The sequence below is a fragment of the Cryphonectria parasitica genome, assembly GCF_011745365.1.
Source record: "Cryphonectria parasitica EP155 unplaced genomic scaffold M406scaffold_4, whole genome shotgun sequence".
Lineage (NCBI taxonomy): Eukaryota > Fungi > Ascomycota > Sordariomycetes > Diaporthales > Cryphonectriaceae > Cryphonectria > Cryphonectria parasitica.
In genome coordinates, this window is record NW_024468912.1 from 3,775,177 (window position 1) to 3,797,092 (window position 21,916).

Here is a 21,916-nt window from a genome sequence, read left to right on the forward strand (position 1 = left end):
AAACTGGAGTTAGTTGAAGTGCAAACTAAAGTAGTCAAGGTCAGTCCAGTCAGTCAGTCAGTCAGTCCCTTGGTTCAGTTCAGCCTCTTCCCCTCTACAGCAAAGCCACCCGAACCAACCTCCTTCAAATCAAACAATTAGACAGCACACTATCTACTTTGTATTGCCACCACCACCACCACCACCACCTCATCCTCCTCTTCCTCTGCTGCGATACCCCTTCTCTTCAGTGTCAATCAATCGTTTATTCACAGACGGAACAGCATACACACACACACACACACAGCCACCCTTTCCACTAACTAAATACCACTGCAACATATGCTGCGACGACTCGAAACGAAGAGAGCCACCTCTAACGCCCTGCGCCTGAGCCTGAGCCTTCGCCTGACTGAGGGGCCTCCTACCCGGCGCTTCAGCCCTGCTCTGCGCCGGGCAAAGATGCAAGATGTCGTCGCAGCAAGGCAGAAGCCCTGGCTCCTTCATGCCTCTGGGAAGCCAGGCTCATAGTCAATCCCAGAGCCAGAACAACTTCTTCTCCGCCTCCGCAGCTGCCGCCGCCGCCGACCTTCCGCCACCACCACAGCGACCTCGAATGCGCCGCGTCGAGTCCTCGTCCAGCGAAGACTCTATGCCTCTGCAGATGGTAAAGGCGCGCAGCCCCACACAACAGCACCCGCCAACCCTGCCCTTCACCACGTCGAATCCCAACTCGAGCACCGCGAGCCTGCAGAACTTCTCCCGACCTACGCCCAGCCCACTCTCCTCCGCCGCGGCTGTCGCGGCTAGATCTGTTGCGGGGAGCTATGACGCGCAGCAGCAGCAGCAGCAGCAGCGTAACCCCTCGCCCCTCAGCATAAGACCAGGTGGGCACTCCCGCAAACTGTCCCAGACCGCCGGCGTCTTCGAGCCCACCCTCCCCTCCATCTCGACTTCGAACCTCTCGACACACATCAGCATGTCCCAGCAGCAGAAACAGCAGTCGCCGCGTGAGCTCTCGGCCAGCCACATTGCGGCCCAGGCCGCCGTCCTGAACCACCAGCAGCAGTCGCAGCAGATGCTCCAGCACTCGCGACAACGCTCCCAGACCGCGCCCATGCTCACTGAGCACCAGGAGAACCCGCAGCCGCTGAAGCGCATCAGTGGGCCCTTGAACCCCCCGGCGCTGAGCCTGACGGAAGCGAGCGCGCCGAGAGAGACAGGCTTTGGGGGTCAGTCCTACCACAACGGCCTGCTGGGGAGCAACGCCGCCGCGACGGCTGCCAACGCCGCATTTCCTCGGTCGGGCCAGACGTCGCCCGTGGCTCAGGTACCACCTATACAACCTATGCCCCCACCACCGCCTCCATCGCCAGAGAAGAAGCCCGAGAAGTCTTCCAAGGTGAAGCTGTTTTCTCGGCCAGGCAAGATTGGCGTCAAGGGAGAGGCCAAGGACAGACCACTGCCGAGCCCAAGTAAGATCGGCTCAGCGCTGTCTGCCCTCCAGAGGGGAAACTTCAGCACGACGAGTCTGGACACGACTTCACAGTACTTCTACAACATGAATAACGGCTCATCGGCGACCATAAGACCTGCAGACGTGGAAAAAGAGGGGAAGGAGAAGAAGCATCACTTCCTGTCGAGACAGAGGCACAAGACCAAGGACAAGGATGACTACCACTCCCAGCTGTCGTCTGCTGCGAGCAACTCCCGACCCACAGACCCGAGCGCGCCCAGCAGCCTTTACAACTTCAACCTCCCATCGAGTCCAGGCCCTAACTCGAGCACGTTTAAGAATATCAGTGGGCTCGGACACGCAGGCCGAGCGCGCAAGAAGGACGAGAGCCAGACCCTCAACGAGTCCGTCAGTAGTGTGAACGACTGGGGCGGGCCTGGCAGCCTGGGCTCGGCCGGTATACCGCTGTATATGGAGCCTATCGACTCTGCCAAGTACGGTCTCAACAGCATGTCGATGGACGACGCCTTCCCCTATCTCAAGTCTAAACTCCTGGTCATCTTCGAAGGGGAAGACCTGAGGCTACCCGTTGAGGACTTCAACCGGATAGTGACGCTGCACCTGCAGTACTGTATACAGCGCAGATCGCCCAATCAGGTGGTGGATGACCTCCGGGACCTGCTATGGACTGGCTTCTCGAGTCTTGACCACAACCTGCGCAAACACTCGGAGGACCGGCTTGTCCCTAATCTGGTCGACCTCTGGATCCATGTCTTCACGGGCGTGCTGCCATACATGCAAGCAGTCTTCCTGCCGCTGGATCTCGAGTTCAACGGGAATGGCACCCTCATGACGCCTGATCAGGCGAGAGAGTTCTGGGGCGGTGTGGTGACCAACCCGCCATCAGATACAGCAACCGGCACCGTCAGTGTAGCCCCAGCATCGGCCGTGTTAGAAGTCCGCCGTATCGTGCTTACCGCCTACCGGGACGTGGTCATCCTGCCTCGCTACGAGAAGCTCAAGGCTATCTTCTCCCGCCTATCTCTCGAGTTTCTCCCCATGGCACTCGCCAGCCCTCTCCCCATCGACTACTTGTCCACGTCGCCAAGTGCCGAGTCTGCCGCCAGCTTCTCCTTCCCGCCGCCGCCGCTACAGCGTCCCGGCACAGCCGCGTCTCTTGACCCGTCGACGGCGAGCTACAACTCGACGTCCACGACGCTGCTAGGCGACATGGCAGGTGGGCGCAGCCGTGGGCTGAGCAATGTGTCCTTTGCTAGCAGCGGCGCGCACAGCACAGGGACGGACTCGCTGCGCCCGCCCAAGCTCGCCTCGGCGGCCAACAGCAGCACCATGCTGGCCTCTGTGTCCTCGGGCGTAGGCGGCAGTGGCAACGGCGCCAGCAGCTCGGCGTCCCTCGCGGGCTCGAGCCTGCGGGAGCAGAATGTCGAGGACTCCAAGTACGTCACGGACATGGTGGGCCGCATGCTGCAGTGCATGAGCGTGCTGGCCGGGGCGACGGGGAGCGGGGGCGGCGACGACGGCACGCGGATGGTGGAGGAGCTGAGCCGGCTGCTGAAGCTCAACTGGCTCGGGCGGGGCAGGACGGGCCGGAACAGGCGGGGGATCGTGGGCGGGCGCGTTGCGAGACGGGAGGGGGTGCGGGAGGAGATCAAAGTTACTTGAGGGAGAGAGGAATGGGATTGGTGATGGGCTCATTGCATCTAGGTCTGGACATGGTTTGCGTCTTATCGCAGGGCCGGGTGGGCAAGGAAACAGCCAGGCAAGCAAGGCATCTTTTTTCTTCTTTCTTTTTCAACCTCCCTTCTTTTGTATTGTCCTTATTAGTTTTGCTCTTCCATCACATGCTGCCCTTTGCTGGCGTGAAAATCTTTATGCGAGGCGTAGGCGGTGGTATTGTACATGATATTATGGCTTGGGAGGCACACGGACATCAGGACGGATCCATAGGAGGGGAACTCAGACACGGAATAAAAAAATATCATGGATTATTCATGGTCAGTTTGAAATATGTGTTTTAACGACTTGTATTGGGGGTTTTCTTCCTGGAGTAGTCCTATCTGTTTGGCGAGTACTACATGAACCAAAGTATGTCTATGAGATGCCTCGTTACCAACCTACCTACCTACCTTGCCAGCGAGTGCAGGCTGGCCTAGGGCGACTTCATCAACAGGTTTGTGTATGCATGTGAATGCTCATCACTAGTGGAATTACCAAGTCAGCTCCTCTGCGTCAGATGAAGAAATCATAGGTGAAATGTCAGAAGAGGGAGGTTGGAGATTGCGATCAGACATCCAAGGAAGGATTGCCTCTCATCTGCTTCCCTAATAGGCTTGAAGCGGGAGCTCGAGTGGAAACTGCGAATAGTGATGGAAATTTCATCATGCAATCGTTGGGGTGTGGTGGTTGTGGTGTTGTAGGGGTTGCGTGAAGACGTGAGTGGTGTGTGTACTAACCTGTTCTCTGAATGGGGGAGAGTGGAGCTATGCGCCAAGTTTACTGTACGTGTCCGCAGGGAGGATCTGTGTGTTTGGAAGGTCAGTGAAAGAATCTTCTACTTTCAAGTGTAGTGCAAGAATGGTTTCAGTTGCAAATGACGCCTCCCCATCTTCAGTCAGAACGAAAATACTGGCAAGTAACAGGCCTCGTCAGACCACTGCGAGAGCGGCGCGAGGTACCCGAACAGACTAGACTTCTTCATGGTCGATTCAGTTGGGAAAAGAAGACAATTTGTGTAAGTTGTCATCATGTAGAAGATGGGGGTCGGTCATTTTTTTTGGATGCGTGTAAGGTTGTTGGATACGGAGCACAGAGAGGCTTGGGAAGGAATGGAAACGAAAGGAGAACCCGAAATAAAAGGCTTACCTGGCAAGACAGCTGCGAGTCTCGGTAGCAGCATTGTGCCGACGACTTACCTGACTGATATCCTGTGTTATGGCCTGTACCAGAGGACCGCCATGAGAAATAGGCGAGACTGTCTTCACAGGAGAGAAGAGACTTTTGTCTGCGGGGTGCTCGACGCGACAGAGAGAGTATATCCGCTCTCAGCATGATTGTGCCTTGCATCTGCAATGAGAATGCTCAAGACCATGAGCCACACCTGCTCTTGTGCGCTGCATATTGGCACGCCATCTTCCTCAAGGCGTGGGTGGTTTGCGGCGTCGAGGCAGAGACCATCGCGTGGGAATGTGCGTGGAAGGAAGGAGATGGAAACAACTTGAGGCTGAAATTCTAAATTTTTTCCCTTTATACACAATTTCGAGTGGGGCCATAGGGGGGGACAAGGGTGTGGTGCGTGGCTGCTGGGAAAATTTAGCCGCGAGCGCGTGCACACGCCGGCAGGCACATACAGACTAGTATTACCTACCGCTCCCTCCACTAAGCGACCTAAGTAGTATTTCGCTCATGGCTCTCTCTCTCTCTCTCTCGTTCCCTTAGCTTCTGTCATCATGGGACTTCTTTTAGCTGGACAACCGGGCGAAATATTCTTCAACGAGATGAGAGAGAGAGAGAAAAAAAAGGAAAAAGTTAAACCTTTTGTAGACCATAGTGTACACTAATGTTATGAGCTAAATGAATTGTTTGCTATATAACAGACTCACTCGTACACACACCCTCGCGCTCGACCTAGAGCTTGACAACCTCCTCCCCCAACAAAACCTCGGTTCATTCGCACGGTCCGGCACCCGACATGGCACAGGTCCTAGCCCACTTTTCAGCCTGACAGCATCAGAAGACGAGACGTTTAACAGCTCGACAGCTCCACGGCTCATATTTCCCCCCCCTTCCTTTTTCTTGATCGTTCACGCGTTGCGTTGCGACTTTTCCCCTTTCTTTTTCTTTTTCGTGCCAAAAACCCATTTTTCTAGCTTCTCAACATACTTTGATCCTTACTCAGTGATCTACAACGACATTATTATATGCAGTACACACCTTCTACACACAGTAATCGTCGCATCATCCTGCGATATAATCGGATACTCGATAGGCATTGTTAAGCCTGTGGAAGCGGAGTCTTCTGGAGTCTGGACTGCGGTCGGATCAGCCCCTAGGCTGTGGGAGCAAGATCCTGATTGGACAGCGTGTGGTGGCAGACCCTCATCTGCCCACCTCTAGTCGTCCTGTCTTACCCCCCAAGACCACTTCAGCAGAGGCTGCAGACCCCCCAGACCTTTCTGCCCTCTACCCTTTCCATGCTTCTGCACTCTCTCTGCCTGATTTCCCCAACTCATGCCAGTCCCGCCTTTCAGGTCTGCCTCAGTCTGCTTCCCGTCCCCTCATCCTCCCCTGAACAACGCCCCCCCCCAGAGAAGAAGAGAACCCTTCCCTCCTCCCCCAAGGGCCCTCCTACCAAAAGGTCCTGACTCCGGTTCCCTGGCCTGCGACACGTCGATCCGCATCCACCATCGACAGGAACCAAATCACCCAATCTGCACCTCTTTTCTTTTCCCACCACGACCCTGCGCCCACCCCAACCGACCAAACTTGACCTTGCAAACGACGACTGCGACTGCAGCTTTCGGAGAAGGGCTCTATGCTGATTATTACACTCTGACTCTTTGCTCCCCCCCCGAACTCTCCTACTTCATTTAGTCCGTAACTGGATCGTTGTTACAATTTTTTCTGGGTCCTCTGCCGGCCGAGCCCAGCCCCCAGCTCGACTGCACCTGCTGCTGCTGCTGCTACTGCACCGCAAACCGCACTGCACAACCCAGCACACAGCTGCAACCTCTCAGCACCATTCGCGCGCGCCGGCATTGCACATCACACCCCCCAGAAGGACACCCGATTTTATTCTATCCACATAAGCCACCGGCCGTCTGATCCCGCTCCGCCTTGGGTGCAGATTACCTTACATATTGTACTGGCATCGTCGCCCATCCTTCCTTGTTCGGTCGGCACCCAGCTGTGCCTCCGGTCTTGCGTTGCCTCGACGTACTCGCCAATATATAAACAGCCCACCGCGATTGCTTCTTTCGCGCGACAACGTCCCAGCTCCACCCTGGGGGTCTGTGCCTCGACCCTGCCCACGATCCTCCGCGGCCGAAAGCACCAATCCCCCCACCCCAAAACATCGTCCTCGACGCATCGACGCGACAATCGGCGATACAACACAGCTCCCGTCTTATCGCAACTCGCGCCTGCGTGATCTAGTGTGGACAGAGAAGAAGAAGATTCAAAATATAGAGAAGAGAGACAAGAGGCAAGACAGAGAAGCTGTGCGTGTCTGTGTCTGTTTGTGTGTGTCTCGGTCCCGCCCGTCTTGTCGCGACCAACCCTCCCCATATAACACCTGCGAGGCAGCGCATGCCACGGTCAAGAGGATAGCCGCAGGCCGACGTCCACCGCCGTGGATAGGCGACATTCGAAATGATGGCCAGCATGCCGCAGGGGTTTCAGCCACATCCTGGTGGCATGCAACAACCTCACCCCAACATGCCTCCAGGTCATCACATGGCTCCCGGCATGGCTCACAACCCCAGCCAACCCGGCACGCAACCAGGCGGGATACCTCCTCATCTTGCCCAGCAGATGGGAGTGTCAGCTCCAGGTGGCCAGGTCAACCCGTCGGCACTCATGGGCATGCCCGGGGGCCCTAATGCCCATGCGATGCAGCACCTTAACCCCCAGCAGGTTCAGCACATGTTCCAGCAGCAGCCCAACGTTAATTGTAAGTCCCCGCCCATGCGCACAACACCCGCTCCTTTGTATGCGCGCCGCATATGCGTATGTATGCATGCATGCATGTATGTGTGTGTGTGTGAAGACGTGTGATTGCTGATGCATAACGGTTCATCCCCAGTTGCAGCGCAACAAATGCAACAACAGAGATTACATGCCATTCAGCAACAGAGACAACAGCAAGCGATACTGGCCCAGCAGATGGGCTACCAGATGCCGGGAGGCATACCTGTTGGAAATAATATGATGCAGATACATCCCCAACAGATGGCCCATTTCCAAGCCATGCAGCAAGCGAGGCAGATGGCGGGACAGCCGGTAAGTCTCGACCCTGACTTCCTGCCTTCCGCGCCAGCTGACACTGAACAAGCAGGCACAGAACCCACAGCAACAGGTAAGACGCGCGCCCCGCGCCAATGCATCGGTACCCTCGTCGGGTAAAATCGCTTCTTCTCTTTAACTGACAACACAACCTTCTGCTCTAGGCTATGCTTGCGGCGCAACAGCAGATGGCCTTGCAGCGAGCGCAACAACATCAAAATTCCCAGCACATGGTGAACCCAGCGCAAAACCCCAACCAGCCGACACATATGAACCCTCAGCAGTTGCTCCAGCTGCAAGCCATCCAACACGCCCAACAACAAGCCCAGCAGCTCAACCAGGCCCAGCAGGTCCAGCAGCAGCAGCAACAGCAGCAGGCTGCTCAACATCAACAGCAGCAACAGCAGCAGCAGCAAGCCCAACAGCAGCAACAGCAACAGCAACAGCAGCAACAGCAGGCCCAACAACAGGCCCAACAGCAGGCTCACCAGCAGGCTCACCAGCAGCAGGCCCAGCAGCAGCAAGGACCTCCACAGCAGCAGCCCCAACCACCACAGGCCCAACCAGGACAGCCCCAAGCCCCAGGACAGCAGCAAATGGGCCAAGGCCCACAGCCAAACGGACCCCAATCGACGCAGGGTCAACCACAGGGCCCGACAATCGCCCAGGCGAATCAACCTCAGCCACCAACAACACAAGCACAGGCGCAGCCAAATCAACCACAACCTGCCCAGGTGATGGCTGTCCAGCAGCAGCTTGTTCTTCAGCATCAAGCCCAGGCCCAGGCCCAGGCCCAGGCCCAGGCCCAGGCCCAGGCCCAGGCTCAAGCCCAAGCCCAGAAACGCGATGGCTTGAAAGGAAATGGCTTGCTCAGACTCATGTCGTTCATCGAGCACCTGAGCGGATACTCCTCTGTAAGTCCACTCATTCTTTCCCTCCTTCTCGCCCCCATCATCTCGCTCGGCGGGGGGCCCTGGCACCCTTCCATGTCAAGCGGTGCCTACCAGCACGTACTGACGTCGACGCTGTAGGATCCTAAAGAAAAGGATGTTGCTCACTGGGCCGAGTTCGTCAATCGATTCTTCTCCGCGAAAGGTATCTACCGGACGAACGTCCACAACAAGAACGATGCCGAGGGTGGTGGTGATAAACAAGTAGAGATGGTTGCTTCCGCTGTCTCCCACTTCTTCAACGCAAGTGGTGCCAAGAAGATCGAGCTCCAGCTCGGTCAGGGCACCACCGAGAAGTCGGTGCAGGGCCCGATGGGAGAGGTGCTCCATTTTATCGAGAACGCGAATGCCAGCCTCACGCTGTGGTTTGAAACATCTCATGTAAGTTCACCAGGTAGCTGCATGCCCAGCGTTGTTGCTGATCATCGTAGGTTGTACACTTTGGGGCACTGCGGGTCCAGTTTGATTCCGAGCTGAAGGTGGAACTGTTCGAATTCATATCGAAGGACCACGAGGAATACGTCTCGAGGACCGTCGTTGTGGAGGGTGCGAAGCCCAATCACAACTGGATCAAGGAATGGCGTCGGGCGAACTCGCAGGAAAACAAGTCGCCCGAGATGAGCAAAAAGGGCAAAGCACGTCCGATGAAGTCGCCGCCTTCCGCACCTCCAGACCTCGATATCCCTCATTCGGCTGTCAAACATGGCCTTGGGATCACAGAGCAGCAGTTCCAATTTCTTGAGGTACGTCAACGGTCCTGCTGGATTACTCCAAAGGAGCACAGATGCTGACCAGCTGTGGCAGATTGTTGAGGTCATGGGGGCGATGAACCCCCTCTTCCAAGCCGCCCATCAGCATCCTGAGCTCGGTGCCTACCGGGTCTTGGAGGACTATGTCGGCAGCCAGATCGGCCAGGGTGGCGGGCCTGCCATGAACGGACAAGCCGTACCGAATGGACCTCGAACCCCGAGCTTCGGTCAGTTCGCCATGGGTGCAAGCCCCCATGCAGCTCACCTCCAGCTGCCAGGTTCGCCACACGTTAGCAGCCCGGCCGCCGGATCTATGCAGGCACCCGGCATGCAGATGCAACACAGTCAGCAGGGAACCAGCTCAAGCGGTCCCAGTGTAACAACATCGCCGGCCGGCCAGAAGCGACGGAGACCATCCGCCGTGAAGACCGAGGACGACGCGGGCGGCAACGCACCCACTCCATCTACTGCTGGAGGTGTGGTCCAAGTCAACGGCGTGACAGGCAAGGCAAAGCCGCAGACGCCCAGGATGCCGAAGAAAGCGAGGGTGGGCGGCGGCGGCGGCGTCTGATACCCACGTCCCGCATTCCTCCTTTTCAATGCTTCTCAATCTTATTCCCATTGCATTCTGATCCCTTCTAGCGGGTGTTGGAGGCTTTCAAATACTTATCAGCATATTGGCGTCTCGGACTATTCCGCGGGTCATCTGCGACATCTCGGCTTTCTTTTCAGTGTGAGCGCGTTGACACCAGACGTTGCCCTCGAGCTCTCGATGAACATGCCTCTTGGCCCATCACGCCCCCATCTTCAAAATCAGCTCGACTGGGCCCGTGGAGCCGAAGCTATCAGCAGGAACGCTGATGCGGAATTACCTCTCTCACCGTGGCCTTGTATGAACTATGTCTTTCGATTTCGCAACCACGATAGGCTTGGCACTTTGCCCGTGTTCAGAGCAGTCCGAATGGACTACTTGCAGCTGTTTGATGGATATATCGGCCTATCTCGGGTTTGCCTGCTATACAAATTCCAGCAGGATCGACGCTCATAAAAATACACCATACACCATACGCCGAGACGAGACGAACGATCAAAAGACGCGACTTATTCATACCCCATGAAGATAATTTCAAGTATCGCCGCTTGTACGGCATCCTTCTCCCTCGGTATTGTCATTTCAACTCATTCCATTTTCATAGGCTCTCTGGAGTTTGGTGTTTATATGCTTCTATTCGTGGTGCATAACCGCACCCGTGGAAAATAATTCATTCGGAGGGATCCAATTATATTGTTTCTTTGCAGCTGCGACAAGACGATGATGAGATGAGGCAAGGCGCGCCCGAGATGAAGGACTGAAGGGAACTGGAACCAGGTCCACGACAAAAACAAAATTCGCGAGTAAAATCACCGCTGTGCCGTTGGTGTTTGGGTAGGGAAAGTGTCTATCTTATTTTGTTGGATGTTTTTTCTCTTTGGACAAGAGGCGTTGTATATGCCTGGTAGTGCTCAGTTCTGCTCTGGTGACTGCGCTTAGTACCGTGGTTGGTATTTTCGATCGTGGCTGAGCGCATGGTGCTGTGTTCATGGAGCCATGGATCTCCTGCAGTTTGTACTTGGATGGCTGGTATAGTTCTATTCAGTTTTCTCATCTGTTTTGTTTCTCTTCCGATTCTTATTCTGGAATTGGATGGGATATGCTTATTTTGAAGCGAATCTACAGGGATATCAATCATACCTTTTACTTTAAGCTCAGTCCTTGCACTGATGTATATGCACAATACCTGAAGTCGGGATCAACAATGCTCGTTATCCCCTCCCGCTTGCCTACGAGGTCACTGGTCAGCATGCTGGACCGCAAGGGAAATGTACCTCGCCCAACTCGAGGCCTCCTGCTCCTTCTAAAACACCCCTCTTTACATAGGGTCTCATGTCGCCGGGTACATGCCTCTTACGTCTCGCAACGTATTGGAGAGAGCTACTGCCCGGCCTCCCTCGATCAAAAGAGGAGCCCTCGGGATGAGGGTCTTTGGCACAAGATAATGGACCAAGCGCGAAATCAAGTCTACCATGTCGGCATTGTCCACTACACAAGGAAGCTTGTAGATACTTTTAAAAGTTGACTGTGGACATGACTGAGTGATTGACCAACTGGACAGCGAAGCGCTTGATTTGATGGAGGGCACGTTGAATATAGCACAGCATAAATTTGATACGCCGGTCATAAGATGAAGAATCTCAAGACCTGTTTTTGAGCCGGACATTCGCGACCTTGAAAGAAGACATGAGTGCTTGTGAAGGGCAACCGGGGGGGCATTTGGTCTGCTCAATGCCGAACTATAGGTAAACAGTAAATTGGTGCGGGTATGGAGAATGAGGTTAATTTATCTGCTCTCTTGTAGTCCTGCCTTTCAGTGCTTGTGCGCTCGCTCCTTCGTCCCTCTTGGTGCAGGGCGAGAGGCAACAAAGCATGATCAACAAGGTGCATAAGGTTGCCTTCGGAAGGAGAAAAAGAGGTAGAAAAGGTATCTTGATCACTAAATCGCATTCGCAGAACTGCAGATTGAAGCGCGGGACGGCACAGATCAAGGAGGGAGGTGGGGGGGTAACAAGGTAGGACGGAGGGTCCATAGGAGGGAGCTAGTCCCCGTCCTGTTCCATGCCCAGTCTCCTCATGCAGCAGCCTCTCGTGCGTTTGTCCCCGGCGCGCATCATCGAAAGATATAAAAAGAAAAACCAACCACAAACCAGCTTGCACCCATCCGATCCGTCTCACTACCTGATCGAGCCCAACCTGAGAACGCCGGAGAAGATTGCCCTGAAAGTCGCCGTAACGAGGAACATCATCGCATCGCGACAGCAGAAGAACGAACACCCGCTATCCGTTCCGGCAGCAGCTAGATTGACTCAAAGTCTCCGAAGGTGTTCTCGCCCGAGTAGGTGATGTAAAGGAACCTGTTGATTGCCAACGCCTGTCAGTTTCAAGGAGTCCTTTTCTCCGAGTAGAGGTGCGAAACAAGGCGCCAACAGTGTAAGGGGTTTGTAAGGGATGTGATAGGGACAGATGATGCTTACCCGTCCTCATCCTTGTGCTCCTCGTAGACGGAAGACATGAGAGCTGCAGTGGGAGGGAGCAGCTCGTTGACGAAAATGAAGATGGCCTTGTCGGGGGACAGCTTGATGCGCTTGCGGATGACGTATACGAACTGGCCGACGGTGAGGTCGGCAGGAACAAGATATTTCTTCTTGTCGATGGCAGCGATATCGCTCTTCTCGACCTTCTCGCAGATCACCTACATGATGCGCGCGTTTGTTAATCACAATCCGACTGCCGGTGTGGGTGGTGGTGTTGTTGTTGTTGTTCCAAAGACAGGTGTACCAGGGTGGGGTAGGCAACAGGTGCAGCACACCGCAGGAGGTAAGCAAGCTGCCGCAGCAACTCAGTTGCCCCCTCGGAATGGATGAATGGATAGATAGATGGACTTACAGGAATGCGGTCGAGATACTTCTGGCGAATGCGCTCAGCCTCAGCCTTGCGCTTCTCAAAGGGATGCTCATCCTTGAACTTGGATCGCATGGAAGGCATCTTGAAAGTCGGTGGTCGGTGAAAGTAGGGTAGGGAATAAGATGCGGTGTAGGTGACTGTTGCCTTGGTGCTGTCTGTTCCCAGTGTTGTCGTCAGTAGACCTGCACAGTTGGCTGGAAAGTCTATTAAAGAAGGTTGGTTGAGAGCGATGCACAGTACCTTGACAAGACTCTAGGTGAATGCAGTTGTGAAGCGCAAGATGGAAGGGAAAGAAGAATGGATTTGGTGTTCCGGGTTGTAGGTGTTGAGGAGGGAGTTTGGTTGCGCCTCCAGAGTGCCGCCTGACATGGGCTTCACAAGGGAGACGGCATGGGGATTTGGGGTTCAGCCTGGACTCGAGCGGGGCTAGAGTGGATGACTAAAAGGCGCTGATAGGAGAGGGGGAGCTTGTGCACTAACAAGGCTTGCCTGGTCTGCGCAGTGAATCTAGTTAGTCTCTGAGCAGCATCATATCTCTTATCAGCTGACATGGGGGCACGGGGGTACGGGTAGTCCGAGGCTTGACCCTGCTCTAGCTGGCAACTGGATGAGTCCTCACTCTAAGTTCCTTTGTCTTCACACGTGAACCTGTCAGAGGGGCAAGGCAGCTGAGGGGCAAGCACCTCTGATTGTTCACCTATCTGCCTCATGGCGACATGGTCCTGGTTTGTCCGCCCCCAGCTGACCAACTGCGGTCAGTCATAGAACAGATGACAAACACACAAATAGTGCTAGCAGGCAGGGCCATGACGCAAGCGCATGCCCCCTCGATGCTTCTATGCCTGTGGGCCCCTTTTCCTATTACGAAAGTGCCCCCTAGGCTATAGGGTATCTGCATACAAACATAAGGTACATAGTCCTGCATGCAGTTCTCTTTCTCTCACACACAACAAAACATGACACCCTTGTGTGAGTTGGGAGAGACTCCTACTTCATATTCTTCGTGAACATTGCTATGATACAGTTACAACCTCCTGCTTCTCATGCCCAAAGGCAGGCAGAAGAAGTATTGGTTGGGGATGTGGGTGTTTTGTTGACTTGTCACTCTCAAAGTCACCCCACGGCCACCAGAGCGGGAGTCAACGAGTCGCAGTACTGCCTGTCTGCAAGGGACCACCCACCGGGAGTCCCCGGATAGCGTAACTGCTAGCACCGTTGGCCTTCTGCAGCGGTAGCAGTATTGGCATTGGCAGTGGCAGTGGCAGTTGACAGGGCTCAAAAGTTTGGTTGCCAGCAGTACCCAAGTGCAGCCAGCCCGCGTGCCGCTCGGCTGGATATTTTGCACTGCGAATACGGACCCGAATCATTCATTGCACAGCTTCAGAAACGCAGAGTACGGTGGACTGACCTGACCTGACCTGAGCCTATATGGTGGTCAGTGTCAAGAGGAGGAGGGCCACACCGTGAGCAAAGATCAGATCAGATCAGATCCGTACGCTTTAGACTGCAACCGTCGCTAGCAACATTCGATTCTCGGCCCGGAGGTGCCCATCAACCTTTCGGTTTTCCACCGCGCAAGCTTTGCACCAGCTCCGTTTGTGGTGTCATGTCACGGTGACGGGGATCCTTTGAACTTTGTCTAGAACAATCGCTTCTTTTCTTATATACCTGGCTGCCTGACCACCTCCCTCTTTCGGCCATGGCCTCAAGGAGTCGAGCTCTGCGTCGCGCCGCAGATGGTGTTTTCAGACCTTGGGCAAACTGCTCTCCACGACCGTTGTTGTCACCGCTCTCCAGATCGACCACGTTAAGCATCTTGTCAAGGTCTTCTTCTTCTTCTACAGGCCAATTGGCAGGTGAAACTCCCTCTGCGGTATCTCGGTACCTCTACTGGACAGCAGCTGCAACAGGCCTGCTTATCACCTCTTCTGTTCTGTACACCACAGTATGACCTCACCCCAGCCTATCCCCAAGTCGCGCGTGCGAGACTAACTGACCAACCCTCTCTCTCTCTTCCCTCCTCCAGCTTAACAACCAAAAACCCACTCATCTCGACACCATGCCGCTTCCCGAGCGCGATGCCCTCGCGAAGCGCGAGATGGGCGTCACCGATCAGTCGCCCATGCGCCTCCGCATGGAGAAGTTCATTAAGGAGCAGCAGCAGGTCATTATTGCGGGTCTCGCCGCCGTCGATGGCGAGTATTCCACCTTCAGACAGGACGAGTGGACGCGGAACGAGGGTGGCGGCGGTATCACATGCATCCTGCAGGACGGCAACGTATTTGAGAAGGCCGGTGTCGGCGTGTCGGTCGTCTACGGCACCCTCCCCAAGCCCGCGATCGAAAAGATGCGCGTGAACCACAAGAATGTTGGCGGCGCTGGCGGTGAGATCCCCGAGAAGGTGGAATTCTTCGCTGCTGGCTTGAGTCTGGTCGTGCACCCGCGGAACCCCATGGCGCCGACAGTGCATTTGAACTACAGATATTTTGAAACGGCCAACCCGGACGGGAGTGATGGCGCCTGGTGGTTTGGCGGCGGCGCGGATCTCACGCCGAGCTACCTGTTCGACGAAGACGCGATCCACTTCCACCGCACGCTCAAGGACGTCTGCGACAAGCACAACAAGGACTACTACCCCAAATTTAAGAAGTGGTGCGACGAGTACTTTTACAACAAGCACCGTGGAGAGTGCCGCGGTGTAGGCGGCATCTTCTTCGACGATCTCGACGACACTGTCGCCGACAAGGAGAACCTGTTCGCCTTCATCCAGGACGGGCTGCAGAGCTTCCTGCCTGGCTACATACCCATCATCTCGCGCAGAAAGGACATGCCGTTCAACGAGAAGGAGAAGGAGTGGCAGCAAATCAGGCGGGGGAAATATGTCGAGTTCAATCTGGTGCACGACCGCGGCACGGCATTCGGGTTAAACGCGCCAGGTGCACGGGTCGAGAGTATACTCATGAGCCTTCCGTTGACCGCCAGCTGGAAGTATATGTATGAGCCCGAGCCTAAGAGTCGAGAGGCGAGGCTGACGGAGATATTGCGAGAGCCCAAGGAGTGGGTGTGATGAAGACGAGAAAGAAACAAAAAGACAGAAAAGAGAAAGAAAGAAGAAGAAAGAAAGAAAGAAAGATAAGGCATCGTTACAGTGTAAATATATATTGTAAAACGGGGGTTTGGGGGTTCAGGTCCTATTGGCGCAAGCCAAAAGCAAACAATAAAATAGATCAAATTCTCCCATGACGAAGCACGAATTGAGTCAATTCAAATTTCTGTGCTCGTAAAAATAATTAGATTGTGTCAGAGTTGGCTGTCGTGGTACAGTTTTAGGCGGCCCGCCTTTCTTTCATCCTTATGCCTACAACTAACGCGACCTTTCTGACATCTTGCACATGAGTGTCAACGCATCTACTCGCCACAAGAATGACATCTCTTATGTCTACCGTAACTCCTTGAAAAAGCGACTCAACACAGAGTTGGATATCAAAATCGCCTAGGTCGTTCCAAATGGCCCTCCATCCAATAAGAAACGGCGGAAGTAGAAGCAGAATAGGAGGAAGACGAAACAGAAGAATATGTCGTCGACGACCTCTCTGCCGACGCCACGGCAGCTCCTCACATCAATCCTAGCAGCCCTCTCTGAGATCCCAACACCTGCTCTAGATGATAGCAGGGATGGCAATGCAATCAAGCAAGGGCATGCGCAGGGCCAGGCGGCGACCTCAGGCTCTATCGCTAAGAACGGCGCGGGCACCCTACCACTACAACCACTGCCACCACCCCCTCCTCCGTCTTCCTCCTCCGCGAACCCGCTCAGACACCTTGACCAGACCCGCCGCCATCTCTTTGCCACACTCCACGTCCTATTCCCGTCCTTACTCCTGCCCGCCCTGGATCTACTCGACAGGGGCCTCGTCACGCGCCTCCTCCACCACCACCTCCCTCTTGATCGCCATGCGGTAGGACAACAGGCGGCCCACTCCTCTCGGTACAGCCGCCCCTCACCACCACCAAGCGTCTACGTCGTCCGTTCGGCTCAGAAGAAAGCCTTCCGCCGCGGATTGTCGTCCGAAGGAGAGGCAGTGTCCGGACAGGGGGTGTACCTCGTCCACACGGCGGCATGGAGCTGCACCTGTGCGGCGTTTGCCTTCTCGGCCTTTTTGCCCGCGGCTGGCCATGGCTCGCACCATCATCATCAGTCTCCCTCTGTGCGGCCTCTTCCTTCTGTTGGCAGGGCGGATGGTGTGGCGACGGTGGATGCAGCCGGGCAGCTAGGAGATGGTGACACATTGGACAGCTGTGGGTTTGGGGGGTTGAGTCTTGAGGGGACGGAGGATGATGGGGGTGGGATGCCGCCTTGTTGTAAGCACCTGCTGGCGTGCGTCTTGGCAGAGAAATGTCATGCTCTTTTTGGGCGGCATGTGAATGTGCGGACGGTTGGGAGGGAGGAGATGGCTGGAATCTTTGCGGATGTGTGATACGGACAGGCATACTGCCGTGGCCATGGCCCTGGTTGAAATGAATGCATGTGTAGTGAAAGTGTTCATCTCGTTGCAATAGAGGGCGCCGAACCAAGCACAGGTACAAGGTGATAAGGAGGCATATCAAATATTGTTACAGCATTGGAGAGAAACCCCCTTCTTTTGCTTCTGCTCGTGTCATTGACAATGCCTAGGCAATTTCCCCCAGCTATGTCTGTCATGATACCCCCAGAGAACGCCATGAATACTACCAAGTTGGGCCACTTGGTCTTTTCTATGCCGTCTTGAAAAATTCATACAATGCGTCATTATTTCCCAAACGAGCCTCGCGGTCCGCCGACCACACACCTCGTTTCCTGGCAGACGTCGTCGACATGATCCCCATCGCCAACCGCCGTCTACTTCTTCTTCTCCTTGGAAGAATTCTCATCCTTCTTCCCGGAACCCGGCTTGCTGACTTCTCCATTCACCCCATTCGTAGCCTTGTCGCCGTTCACCGCCTTGTCCCCTTCCGTTGCCGCAGCCTCCTCGTCCTCCTTCTTGGCAGCCTCTATCTCTTCGGCCTGCTGCCTGTTCTGGATCTTGTTCTCGATGAGATCGTGGAATGCTGTGATCGCCCTAATCAGGCTTGACAGGTAGATGGCCATGAGCTGGTCGTTCGTCTTGATGCTCAGCGCGTAGCTCAACTCGCTCTCGCCCTTGCCCTTGGTAGGCGTCGAGAGGTTCGGCAGCAGGTTGAAGACGTCCTGTAGGTTGCCCAGGATGATGTGGTTCACAGGCAGCTTCTTGTCGAGGACCTTTTGCAGGTAGGCCTGAATATTCTGCAGCCGGATGTGCAGGCCCTGGAGGGACTGCAGCTGGTTCGTCACCCGTGTTGACAGGGAGCCGGCCGCGACGTCCCGGATGTCGCGCAGCAGGTGCTCCACTCCTATCTCCTCTGCCTCCTCAGCCTCTATAATCGACGCGGTGTTGACAAAAGTCTTGGATGCCGTTGTGCCATCCTGTTTTATTTGAATGTGTATCCGTGTCAGTATCTTGTACTCTAGTAGTCAAGGAAAGATCGCGTGCTGCGTTTTGTCCCGTCACATGTCAGTTGTTGTCAACGTACATCCTTAATCTCATCTACCGCAAAGTATGCATCGGTCGGCACACCAGCCTCTTTTGGTTGTACATCGATGATGACCAATAGGGGATTGGGCGTATAGCGCTTGAATAGCTCGTTGATCTTAAGGTCGGAGGCGCGCAGCTTGGGGCCAGAGTGGTACCAGCCTATTAACTTCTCCCGTGCGTTGACTTTTTTGAACATCTCGTTCATGGACTCGACGTAGTTGTGATCTAGGAACCATACGGAGGGATCCTTGTCGTCCTCCTCGAAAGGCACTGTGGCAAAGGGGGCCTAAATCAGCATCTGCAGGCAGGTCGCGAGTCACCTAGGACTGGATTGTATATGTTCATGGCTTTGGAATTACCTGCGAAGCTGTTCGATACCCGCACGACCTTTCCATCGTTTTGACCCAGTAGTACACCGACCACCCGCTTGTTCTTGGATGATGTGGATGCTGCGCGGTTGTAGTGGTCGACCACGGACAGCAGCACGAGGGGCGCTACGGTGACCTTACGGTCATCGACTATGGAGACCGTCTCCGATGTGGTGGTAGGCATATTCGGGATAGAATCAAGACCGAAGAGGAGCAAACTTGTCCAAGGGCTGGGTGCAAATTCGTTTTGCAGATATGGCTGGTCGCTGAACGGGGCAAGAAAAGACAGAAAGGAATTATGACTTCTGGGGGGTAGGAGTGTTGGTGTCGATGGGGTCAGAGCTGTTTGTTGCGTAAGTGAGAGGCTGCCTTTCGCATAGCTCCAGGATCCTGGCCCAGCGCTTTGGGTTCTCGGCAGGCAGCCCAGACAACGTCCTGTCGCTTATGTAATGTAACTGATATCTTGATTAATGGGTTTTTTCAGTGATCTGTGCCTTCCCAATGGCCGGACTTTTTCTTTCTTCCTTTATTGTCGTGTCTTTCCCTTCTTCTTCTTCTTCTTCTTCTTCTGTTTTTCTTATCTTTTTATTCTCAAAGGCCCAGCTGATCTTTACTGTCATTCTACTGTTGCGTTTGGAAGTTCTCCGCAAGTCAATCGTAGTCCAACTGATCATTCAGAGACACTCTGGTTTACACCTCAATCTTTTTGGCCTTCACGACCTCAACCCTCTCATCTCTTGTATCAAAAGGACACAGGGAAATTAGAAGTTGGATATGTGCGGTAGGGATATGGTAAAGAGAAAGCCTGGGCAAACTGTTGGGCTAGTGCCTATGACTGATAAACACGACGCCAGCGTTCTCAAATCATCCTATCGTATTTATGAAAAGTTGAGAATATGATAGGTAGATAGATATACACATATGTGTACATAGGGCGACCCTCCCCTCGTCAATGCATGTGCTTCGATCACTAGATGCCGTCGGAGGAGAGGATGTGGGATTAGACGGGCCGAAGGAGGTCCTGCATCATAGTACTATGGTCACTACGTAGTTTGGTGGTGCTCATAGCCGGTGACCCGGGCTCCAGTGCAGGTTTCCAAGGTTCCAGCGCCGAAGGTGCTGAAAAGTGCCAGAGCGAGCCCACTACAGCTGCTGTCATTGGGTCGCCTACCCAGATGCGGCCCCCTGATCCTTGCCCCCCTCCCCCCCCTGGCTCCGATGTTCAGGAACATGCATGCTAAGCAGTGCTGTGGTACTTGCTGCGTGCGGCATCTCCATTTTCACCGGCCAACCAGCTCACTAACATCGTGCTGTAAAAGCCGCGGCTGGATTTTGACACCCTTGGCAGACTTCTGTAATACTGGCTGTTTCCTTCCTCACTTCTCTTTCTCTCGACAACAGACCTTGCTCTACAGCAGTCCGACAACCCCCCCCCCCCCATAACCTCTGCCGCTGCCTTTTGATCCTCACGCAGATCAACAAATCCTTTGTGCAAATCCTCCACGTCGGCATCACACACGCACGCGCGCTTGCTCGCACACACATACACACAAGGGTTCACTTGAAACCGTTGCGACTTCCCCGCCTCTTCTACTTTCACACAGATACGATGGGCATAATCGAGGACGAGGTTAAGGGCCTGCATGCCAAGCTCGAGGCCCTCGAGTCGCGCATAAAAGACCTCGAGGGGAGACATTTTGGCTCCAAGCCTTCGACCTCCGAGCAAGTCCGCATGATCCTCATCGGTCCTCCCGGCGCCGGTTAGTTATGGTCCGGTTGTTTAGCACACAGCCGTTGAATTCCGAAGACGACGAAATGTCGAGGACAGAATGGAGGGGTGCTAATTGAGGTTTCAAAATTGCCAGGCAAGGGCACACAGGCTCCCAATATCAAGGAGAAGTTCAACTGCTGTCATTTGGTATGTCAATTGGGTCTTCCATATCCCACTTCAAGGCTGGGCGCAAGAGGAAGGAAGCAAGACGAAAGGGGGGGGGGGGATCATGGGAAATAAGTGTCGAGAAACAATGCTAATCGTGAGACTTTTGTGTAGGCAACGGGCGATATGTTGCGGTCCCAGGTCGCCAAGAAGACCCCCCTCGGTCGCGAGGCCAAGAAGATCATGGACCAAGGTGGCCTGGTCAGCGATGACATTGTCATTGGCATGATCAAGGAGGAGTTGAATAACAACCAGGAGTGCAAGGGAGGGTAAGGAAGGGTGCTTTGTACGCTTCATGACCTCCAGTGGAGCTGACTTTGTCCGCGCAGTTTTATCCTCGACGGCTTCCCGCGCACAGTTCCCCAGGCTGAGGGCCTCGACGCCATGCTCAAGGAGCGCAGCCAGAAGCTGCAGCACGCTGTGGAGCTGCAAATTGACGACGCCCTGCTGGTTGCGCGCATCACGGGCCGCCTCGTCCACCCGGCTTCGGGTCGCTCCTATCACACTACCTTCAACCCGCCCAAAAAGCCCATGACCGACGACATCACCGGCGAGCCCCTGATCCAGCGGTCCGACGACAACGCCGATGCCCTCAAGAAGCGCCTCGAGACCTACCACAAGCAGACCACCCCCGTCGTGGGCTACTACCAAAAGACCGGCATCTGGAAGGCCGTCGACGCCAGCCAGGAACCCGGCCAAGTGTGGAAGTCCCTGCTGGCCATCTTCGACGGCGACGCCGCCAAGGCCGGCTCAAGCGGTTCTGGCCTTCTGAGCAAGCTTACCGGAAAATAAGGGCGCCCTAAACCAGAGAACCTGCTCACGGCTCGACCAGAAAAGTACCATTCAAAATACAAAAGACGAGAAGAGAGCTCATCTAGTGGCACTCAAAGACTTACTAGAAACTCAATGGAATCTGGATTAGATCAAAATCAATGATGACATCACGAGGCTACCGAGGGCGTGTCTCAAGGCTTCGGGGCCTTCTCTCTATTTTCCCGGGACAGGATCACTTTGCTTTGAAGGCGCTGGGGTAGAAACCGAGGCTTCAACTGCATGGCTCGTGCAAGTGCCAGAAAAAGGGTGGGCCTATCGTTGTATACCCTGGCATTTTGGCAGTGTTGTAGATTGTTGATTTACGCCCCGTGTATGTTATCTTCTGAAAAAGTTACTTGTTCTAGAACAAGCTCTGGGTAATCGACCACCGAACGCGACCTTGGTCCAAGCCTGCATCAGGATTCTGTTATAGTCCTCTCCTATTCATCAAATGCATTTGGAGGCTTTGGGCCGACACGTAAGAAACGGGGAAAACTACTTTTCCTTTATGAGAGGTTTCTCATGTTGTAGGCTGCTTGTAGATGTTATTAGAT

General features: G+C 54.6%; 7 protein-coding genes across 7 annotated transcripts; 5 read left to right on the forward strand and 2 right to left on the reverse strand.

The window, feature by feature from the left end:
- Positions 1–595: 595 nt before the first annotated feature.
- M406DRAFT_60675 (uncharacterized protein) lies at positions 596–3,142 on the forward strand (the record flags this gene model as incomplete). Its single annotated transcript, XM_040924692.1, has 4 exons — positions 596–778; positions 818–2,799; positions 2,839–3,091; positions 3,128–3,142. The coding sequence occupies 4 exons, from the start codon at positions 596–598 to the stop codon at positions 3,140–3,142; spliced, it is 2,433 nt and encodes an 810-aa protein (XP_040777205.1).
- Positions 3,143–9,766: 6,624 nt separating this feature from the next.
- On the forward strand, positions 9,767–10,903 carry M406DRAFT_101619 (uncharacterized protein). Its single transcript, XM_040914959.1, has one exon. The coding sequence runs from the start codon at positions 9,928–9,930 to the stop codon at positions 10,201–10,203; it is 276 nt and encodes a 91-aa protein (XP_040777206.1). The 5' UTR covers positions 9,767–9,927; the 3' UTR covers positions 10,204–10,903.
- Positions 10,904–12,046: 1,143 nt separating this feature from the next.
- Positions 12,047–12,726, reverse strand: M406DRAFT_37292 (uncharacterized protein; the record flags this gene model as incomplete). Its single annotated transcript, XM_040924022.1, has 3 exons — positions 12,047–12,104; positions 12,225–12,442; positions 12,637–12,726. 3 exons carry the CDS (start codon positions 12,724–12,726, stop codon positions 12,047–12,049), a joined length of 366 nt encoding a protein of 121 aa, XP_040777207.1.
- Positions 12,727–14,689: 1,963 nt separating this feature from the next.
- Positions 14,690–15,936, forward strand: M406DRAFT_277085 (Coproporphyrinogen oxidase). Its single transcript, XM_040918304.1, has one exon. The coding sequence runs from the start codon at positions 14,714–14,716 to the stop codon at positions 15,719–15,721; it is 1,008 nt and encodes a 335-aa protein (XP_040777208.1). The 5' UTR covers positions 14,690–14,713; the 3' UTR covers positions 15,722–15,936.
- Positions 15,937–16,229: 293 nt separating this feature from the next.
- Positions 16,230–17,132, forward strand: M406DRAFT_339506 (uncharacterized protein; the record flags this gene model as incomplete). The annotated part of the gene is made up of 2 exons (XM_040921454.1): positions 16,230–16,283; positions 16,395–17,132. 2 exons carry the CDS (start codon positions 16,230–16,232, stop codon positions 17,130–17,132), a joined length of 792 nt encoding a protein of 263 aa, XP_040777209.1.
- A 429-nt stretch (positions 17,133–17,561) lies between these two features.
- Positions 17,562–18,797, reverse strand: M406DRAFT_60680 (uncharacterized protein; the record flags this gene model as incomplete). The annotated part of the gene is made up of 4 exons (XM_040924693.1): positions 17,562–17,588; positions 17,633–18,136; positions 18,244–18,515; positions 18,605–18,797. The coding sequence occupies 4 exons, from the start codon at positions 18,795–18,797 to the stop codon at positions 17,562–17,564; spliced, it is 996 nt and encodes a 331-aa protein (XP_040777210.1).
- Positions 18,798–20,306: 1,509 nt separating this feature from the next.
- Positions 20,307–21,838, forward strand: M406DRAFT_356253 (adenylate kinase). Its single transcript, XM_040923395.1, has 4 exons — positions 20,307–20,373; positions 20,479–20,531; positions 20,664–20,818; positions 20,879–21,838. The coding sequence occupies exons 1-4, from the start codon at positions 20,346–20,348 to the stop codon at positions 21,339–21,341; spliced, it is 699 nt and encodes a 232-aa protein (XP_040777211.1). The 5' UTR covers positions 20,307–20,345; the 3' UTR covers positions 21,342–21,838.
- The last annotated feature ends 78 nt before the right edge of the window (positions 21,839–21,916 follow it).

Excerpts from the sequence above, each read along its gene's own strand:
- M406DRAFT_101619 (XM_040914959.1), top strand. The coding sequence starts at position 9,928 with ATGAACATGCCTCTTGGCCCATCACGCCCCCATCTTCAAAATCAGCTC.
- M406DRAFT_277085 (XM_040918304.1), top strand. The coding sequence starts at position 14,714 with ATGCCGCTTCCCGAGCGCGATGCCCTCGCGAAGCGCGAGATGGGCGTC.
- M406DRAFT_356253 (XM_040923395.1), top strand. The coding sequence starts at position 20,346 with ATGATCCTCATCGGTCCTCCCGGCGCCG. Across the intron at positions 20,374-20,478 it reads CATCGGTCCTCCCGGCGCCG|GCAAGGGCACACAGGCTCCC; the intron begins GTTAGTTATGGT and ends CAAAATTGCCAG. Across the intron at positions 20,819-20,878 it reads AACCAGGAGTGCAAGGGAGG|TTTTATCCTCGACGGCTTCC; the intron begins GTAAGGAAGGGT and ends TTGTCCGCGCAG.